The following is a 7,762-nucleotide window of genomic DNA, read 5'->3' as shown; positions in this document are numbered from 1 at the left end:
TGCCACCGCCCCTTCTCCCCGGGACCAACCAGGGGAAAAGACTCTGCGGCTCACGACCCTCGAGGTGTCGGTCGGCGAGTTCCGAGGGCGAAAGGTCTCCCTGTGGGAACTTCTCTTCTCCAAATACCTCTCGGAAGAGAAGAGGCAGGAGCTCCTGGAGAGGCACAGAGCAGGGACCGTGACTCCGGAGGAGCTGGTCAGAATCCTCACCACCATCGTGGAGGAGACAGAAGAGAGAAGCAGCAAACTGAAGTTCTCGGGCCTCAGGAGGCAGGTGACGGCCTCCGAACTGTTCGACTCTGACATTATTGACCGGGACACTTTGACCGAACTCACCCAGGGCACCAAGACGGTGCAGGAGATCACGGAGATGGATTCCGTAAAGAGATACCTCGAAGGAACTAGCTGCATTGCCGGAGTCCTTGCGCCGTCCAAGGCAGACCCGGCCAAGACCGAGAAGATGAGCATCTACCAGGCCATGCGGAAGGGGATTCTGAGGCCGGGCACGGCGCTGGTGCTGCTGGAGGCGCAGGCTGCCACCGGGTTCATCATCGACCCGCTGAAGAACGAGAAGCTGTCCGTCGACAAAGCCTCCTCTGCCGGCCTGGTGGGCGTGGAGATTAAAGAGAAGCTGCTCTCGGCCGAGAGAGCGGTGACCGGATACACTGACCCCTACACAGGACACCAGATCTCCCTCTTCCAGGCCATGAAGAAAGACCTGATCGTCAAAGACCACGGCATCCGCCTGCTGGAGGCCCAGATCGCCACCGGCGGCATCATCGACCCCGTGCACAGCCACCGCGTCCCGGTGGAGGTGGCCTACAAGCGGGGCTACTTCGACCAGGAGATGAGCCAGATCCTCTCCGACCCCAGCGACGACACCAAGGGCTTCTTCGACCCCAACACGCAGGAGAACCTGACCTACATGCAGCTCCTCAGCAGGTGTGTCCCAGACCCCGACACGGGCCTCCTCATGCTCCAGCTCATGCACAAAGGCTCCGTCCTCTTCCAGCTGGACCAGCAAACCCGGATCTCCTTACAGTCTGCCCCCGCCGCCGTCAGCGTGGGGCTCTTCCAGGGCCAGAACGTGACCGTGTGGGAGCTCCTCTTCTCCAGATACGTCCCCGAGCACAAGAGGCAGGCGCTTCTGAAGCAGTACAAAGCGGGGACGCTGAGCCTTCAGGAAATGACAACCCTCCTCACCACCCTCGTCACCGAGGCAGAGGAAAAGAGCGGCGGAGAGCCCAGGCGCGGGAAGGGTCCGAGCACGCCGAGGGCAACGTCCCCGAAAGCCCAGGCTGCCCATTCTCAGAGGGACGGGAAACGGGAAGAGGCCTTGAAGACGACGACGGTCGACGGGCCCCTGGGTGAGTTCCGAGGGCGAAAGGTCTCCGTGTGGGATCTGCTCTTCTCCAAATACGTCCTTGAGGAGAGAAGACAAGAGCTTCTCCAGCAGTACACAGCAGGTTCGCTCGCCATCCCCGAAATGATAGCCATCCTCACCGCCAGCATCGCCCAGGCCGAAGGGAAAAGCAGCAAGCTCCCCGCAGGCAGGAAAGCCTCCGGGAAAGAGGCCACCCCGCCCTCGGAGAAAGTCAAGGACGCCCCCTCCCGCGAAGAGCAGCAAACGGAAAAGGTCTTAAAGTCGACCCTGGTGGAAGTAGCGGCGGGGGAGTTCCACGGACACAAGGTCTCCGTGTGGGACCTGCTCTTCTCCAAGTACATCCCCGAAGAGAAGAGGAAGGAGCTCCTGGAGCTGCACAGCGCTGGGGTATTAACCACGGACCAAATGAAAACCATCGTCACCACCATCGTCACCAAAACAGAGGAGGAAAGTCGCCGTCTCCCCGGACACGGGGAAAGCCCCAGCGCGGAGACGACAAGGGCAGAGGAAACTGAGACGCCCCGCTCGCCGCACGACAAACGTTTGGAGAAGGCCCTGCGGTCGGAGACGGTCGACGTTCCCGTCGGGCAATTCAAGGGGCAGGCGGTTTCCTTGTGGGAGCTCCTCTTCTCCAGCTACGTCTCTGAAACCAAAAGACAGGAGCTGCTGGAGAAGTACCGAGCAGGAGCACTGACCCTTCCGGAAATGACAACCCTCCTCAGCACCCTCATCGCCGAGACGGAGGAGAAGAGCGGCAAACAGCCCAGAGGGGCGGAAGGTGCCTGCCGAGCGGAGAGGGCTTCCGGGAGCGCTGCCACCGCCCCTTCTCCCCGGGACCAACCAGGGGAAAAGACTCTGCGGCTCACGACCCTCGAGGTGTCGGTCGGCGAGTTCCGAGGGCGAAAGGTCTCCCTGTGGGAACTTCTCTTCTCCAAATACCTCTCGGAAGAGAAGAGGCAGGAGCTCCTGGAGAGGCACAGAGCAGGGACCGTGACTCCGGAGGAGCTGGTCAGAATCCTCACCACCATCGTGGAGGAGACAGAAGAGAGAAGCAGCAAACTGAAGTTCTCGGGCCTCAGGAGGCAGGTGACGGCCTCCGAACTGTTCGACTCTGACATTATTGACCGGGACACTTTGACCGAACTCACCCAGGGCACCAAGACGGTGCAGGAGATCACGGAGATGGATTCCGTAAAGAGATACCTCGAAGGAACTAGCTGCATTGCCGGAGTCCTTGCGCCGTCCAAGGCAGACCCGGCCAAGACCGAGAAGATGAGCATCTACCAGGCCATGCGGAAGGGGATTCTGAGGCCGGGCACGGCGCTGGTGCTGCTGGAGGCGCAGGCTGCCACCGGGTTCATCATCGACCCGCTGAAGAACGAGAAGCTGTCCGTCGACAAAGCCTCCTCTGCCGGCCTGGTGGGCGTGGAGATTAAAGAGAAGCTGCTCTCGGCCGAGAGAGCGGTGACCGGATACACTGACCCCTACACAGGACACCAGATCTCCCTCTTCCAGGCCATGAAGAAAGACCTGATCGTCAAAGACCACGGCATCCGCCTGCTGGAGGCCCAGATCGCCACCGGCGGCATCATCGACCCCGTGCACAGCCACCGCGTCCCGGTGGAGGTGGCCTACAAGCGGGGCTACTTCGACCAGGAGATGAGCCAGATCCTCTCCGACCCCAGCGACGACACCAAGGGCTTCTTCGACCCCAACACGCAGGAGAACCTGACCTACATGCAGCTCCTCAGCAGGTGTGTCCCAGACCCCGACACGGGCCTCCTCATGCTCCAGCTCATGCACAAAGGCTCCGTCCTCTTCCAGCTGGACCAGCAAACCCGGATCTCCTTACAGTCTGCCCCCGCCGCCGTCAGCGTGGGGCTCTTCCAGGGCCAGAACGTGACCGTGTGGGAGCTCCTCTTCTCCAGATACGTCCCCGAGCACAAGAGGCAGGCGCTTCTGAAGCAGTACAAAGCGGGGACGCTGAGCCTTCAGGAAATGACAACCCTCCTCACCACCCTCGTCACCGAGGCAGAGGAAAAGAGCGGCGGAGAGCCCAGGCGCGGGAAGGGTCCGAGCACGCCGAGGGCAACGTCCCCGAAAGCCCAGGCTGCCCATTCTCAGAGGGACGGGAAACGGGAAGAGGCCTTGAAGACGACGACGGTCGACGGGCCCCTGGGTGAGTTCCGAGGGCGAAAGGTCTCCGTGTGGGATCTGCTCTTCTCCAAATACGTCCTTGAGGAGAGAAGACAAGAGCTTCTCCAGCAGTACACAGCAGGTTCGCTCGCCATCCCCGAAATGATAGCCATCCTCACCGCCAGCATCGCCCAGGCCGAAGGGAAAAGCAGCAAGCTCCCCGCAGGCAGGAAAGCCTCCGGGAAGGAGGCCACCCCGCCCTCGGAGAAAGTCAAGGACGCCCCCTCCCGCGAAGAGCAGCAAACGGAAAAGGTCTTAAAGTCGACCCTGGTGGAAGTAGCGGCGGGGGAGTTCCACGGACACAAGGTCTCCGTGTGGGACCTGCTCTTCTCCAAGTACATCCCCGAAGAGAAGAGGAAGGAGCTCCTGGAGCTGCACAGCGCTGGGGTATTAACCACGGACCAAATGAAAACCATCGTCACCACCATCGTCACCAAAACAGAGGAGGAAAGTCGCCGTCTCCCCGGACACGGGGAAAGCCCCAGCGCGGAGACGACAAGGGCAGAGGAAACTGAGACGCCCCGCTCGCCGCACGACAAACGTTTGGAGAAGGCCCTGCGGTCGGAGACGGTCGACGTTCCCGTCGGGCAATTCAAGGGGCAGGCGGTTTCCTTGTGGGAGCTCCTCTTCTCCAGCTACGTCTCTGAAACCAAAAGACAGGAGCTGCTGGAGAAGTACCGAGCAGGAGCACTGACCCTTCCGGAAATGACAACCCTCCTCAGCACCCTCATCGCCGAGACGGAGGAGAAGAGCGGCAAACAGCCCAGAGGGGCGGAAGGTGCCTGCCGAGCGGAGAGGGCTTCCGGGAGCGCTGCCACCGCCCCTTCTCCCCGGGACCAACCAGGGGAAAAGACTCTGCGGCTCACGACCCTCGAGGTGTCGGTCGGCGAGTTCCGAGGGCGAAAGGTCTCCCTGTGGGAACTTCTCTTCTCCAAATACCTCTCGGAAGAGAAGAGGCAGGAGCTCCTGGAGAGGCACAGAGCAGGGACCGTGACTCCGGAGGAGCTGGTCAGAATCCTCACCACCATCGTGGAGGAGACAGAAGAGAGAAGCAGCAAACTGAAGTTCTCGGGCCTCAGGAGGCAGGTGACGGCCTCCGAACTGTTCGACTCTGACATTATTGACCGGGACACTTTGACCGAACTCACCCAGGGCACCAAGACGGTGCAGGAGATCACGGAGATGGATTCCGTAAAGAGATACCTCGAAGGAACTAGCTGCATTGCCGGAGTCCTTGCGCCGTCCAAGGCAGACCCGGCCAAGACCGAGAAGATGAGCATCTACCAGGCCATGCGGAAGGGGATTCTGAGGCCGGGCACGGCGCTGGTGCTGCTGGAGGCGCAGGCTGCCACCGGGTTCATCATCGACCCGCTGAAGAACGAGAAGCTGTCCGTCGACAAAGCCTCCTCTGCCGGCCTGGTGGGCGTGGAGATTAAAGAGAAGCTGCTCTCGGCCGAGAGAGCGGTGACCGGATACACTGACCCCTACACAGGACACCAGATCTCCCTCTTCCAGGCCATGAAGAAAGACCTGATCGTCAAAGACCACGGCATCCGCCTGCTGGAGGCCCAGATCGCCACCGGCGGCATCATCGACCCCGTGCACAGCCACCGCGTCCCGGTGGAGGTGGCCTACAAGCGGGGCTACTTCGACCAGGAGATGAGCCAGATCCTCTCCGACCCCAGCGACGACACCAAGGGCTTCTTCGACCCCAACACGCAGGAGAACCTGACCTACATGCAGCTCCTCAGCAGGTGTGTCCCAGACCCCGACACGGGCCTCCTCATGCTCCAGCTCATGCACAAAGGCTCCGTCCTCTTCCAGCTGGACCAGCAAACCCGGATCTCCTTACAGTCTGCCCCCGCCGCCGTCAGCGTGGGGCTCTTCCAGGGCCAGAACGTGACCGTGTGGGAGCTCCTCTTCTCCAGATACGTCCCCGAGCACAAGAGGCAGGCGCTTCTGAAGCAGTACAAAGCGGGGACGCTGAGCCTTCAGGAAATGACAACCTTCCTCACCACCCTCGTCACCGAGGCAGAGGAAAAGAGCGGCGGAGAGCCCAGGCGCGGGAAGGGTCCAAGCACGCCGAGGGCAACGTCCCCGAAAGCCCAGGCTGCCCATTCTCAGAGGGACGGGAAACGGGAAGAGGCCTTGAAGACGACGACGGTCGACGGGCCCCTGGGTGAGTTCCGAGGGCGAAAGGTCTCCGTGTGGGATCTGCTCTTCTCCAAATACGTCCTTGAAGAGAGAAGACAAGAGCTTCTCCAGCAGTACACAGCAGGTTCGCTCGCCATCCCCGAAATGATAGCCATCCTCACCGCCAGCATCGCCCAGGCCGAAGGGAAAAGCAGCAAGCTCCCCGCAGGCAGGAAAGCCTCCGGGAAAGAGGCCACCCCGCCCTCGGAGAAAGTCAAGGACGCCCCCTCCCGCGAAGAGCAGCAAACGGAAAAGGTCTTAAAGTCGACCCTGGTGGAAGTAGCGGCGGGGGAGTTCCACGGACACAAGGTCTCCGTGTGGGACCTGCTCTTCTCCAAGTACATCCCCGAAGAGAAGAGGAAGGAGCTCCTGGAGCTGCACAGCGCTGGGGTATTAACCACGGACCAAATGAAAACCATCGTCACCACCATCGTCACCAAAACAGAGGAGGAAAGTCGCCGTCTCCCCGGACACGGGGAAAGCCCCAGCGCGGAGACGACAAGGGCAGAGGAAACTGAGACGCCCCGCTCGCCGCACGACAAACGTTTGGAGAAGGCCCTGCGGTCGGAGACGGTTGACGTTCCCGTCGGGCAATTCAAGGGGCAGGCGGTTTCCTTGTGGGAGCTCCTCTTCTCCAGCTACGTCTCTGAAACCAAAAGACAGGAGCTGCTGGAGAAGTACCGAGCAGGAGCACTGACCCTTCCGGAAATGACAACCCTCCTCAGCACCCTCATCGCCGAGACGGAGGAGAAGAGCGGCAAACAGCCCAGAGGGGCGGAAGGTGCCTGCCGAGCGGAGAGGGCTTCCGGGAGCGCTGCCACCGCCCCTTCTCCCCGGGACCAACCAGGGGAAAAGACTCTGCGGCTCACGACCCTCGAGGTGTCGGTCGGCGAGTTCCGAGGGCGAAAGGTCTCCCTGTGGGAACTTCTCTTCTCCAAATACCTCTCGGAAGAGAAGAGGCAGGAGCTCCTGGAGAGGCACAGAGTAGGGACCGTGACTCCGGAGGAGCTGGTCAGAATCCTCACCACCATCGTGGAGGAGACAGAAGAGAGAAGCAGCAAACTGAAGTTCTCGGGCCTCAGGAGGCAGGTGACGGCCTCCGAACTGTTCGACTCTGACATTATTGACCGGGACACTTTGACCGAACTCACCCAGGGCACCAAGACGGTGCAGGAGATCACGGAGATGGATTCCGTAAAGAGATACCTCGAAGGAACTAGCTGCATTGCCGGAGTCCTTGCGCCGTCCAAGGCAGACCCGGCCAAGACCGAGAAGATGAGCATCTACCAGGCCATGCGGAAGGGGATTCTGAGGCCGGGCACGGCGCTGGTGCTGCTGGAGGCGCAGGCTGCCACCGGGTTCATCATCGACCCGCTGAAGAACGAGAAGCTGTCCGTCGACAAAGCCTCCTCTGCCGGCCTGGTGGGCGTGGAGATTAAAGAGAAGCTGCTCTCGGCCGAGAGAGCGGTGACCGGATACACTGACCCCTACACAGGACACCAGATCTCCCTCTTCCAGGCCATGAAGAAAGACCTGATCGTCAAAGACCACGGCATCCGCCTGCTGGAGGCCCAGATCGCCACCGGCGGCATCATCGACCCCGTGCACAGCCACCGCGTCCCGGTGGAGGTGGCCTACAAGCGGGGCTACTTCGACCAGGAGATGAGCCAGATCCTCTCCGACCCCAGCGACGACACCAAGGGCTTCTTCGACCCCAACACGCAGGAGAACCTGACCTACATGCAGCTCCTCAGCAGGTGTGTCCCAGACCCCGACACGGGGCTGTATTTGCTGAAGCTGGGGCTGCACTGATTGGTAGTGACATTTCTAGGAATGCTCTGATCCCTAGTTTGTGTTGCTTTTTCTGCACTCACTGAATCCTCGGTCTTGCCTGTGTGTGGGTCTGAACCCGTCCTGCTTCCCAGCCCAAAGGTCTCCCTGATGGTCGTGTGTTCTCAGTCTCTCCCCCAGGCCTGTGCACGTGCTGCT

General features: G+C 61.2%; 1 protein-coding gene across 1 annotated transcript in view; it reads left to right on the top strand.

Moving 5' to 3' along the window:
- The window catches only part of EPPK1 (epiplakin 1), a 45,060-nt gene extending 37,475 nt beyond the window's left edge, over positions 1–7,585 (top strand). Inside the window, exon 3 of the mRNA XM_089775916.1 lies at positions 33–7,585. Within this exon, the coding sequence (XP_089632042.1) occupies positions 33–7,585 (7,553 nt within the window). The remainder of the gene's footprint in view (positions 1–32) is intronic.
- Positions 7,586–7,762: the final 177 nt, after the last annotated feature.

This window comes from Pelodiscus sinensis, chromosome 2 (assembly GCF_052426305.1).
Source record: "Pelodiscus sinensis isolate ZL-2025 chromosome 2, ASM5242630v1, whole genome shotgun sequence".
Taxonomy (NCBI): Eukaryota; Metazoa; Chordata; order Testudines; family Trionychidae; genus Pelodiscus; species Pelodiscus sinensis.
The sequence above is the reverse complement of the archived record's forward strand: the minus strand, read 5'-3'. Positions and strand labels throughout refer to the sequence as shown.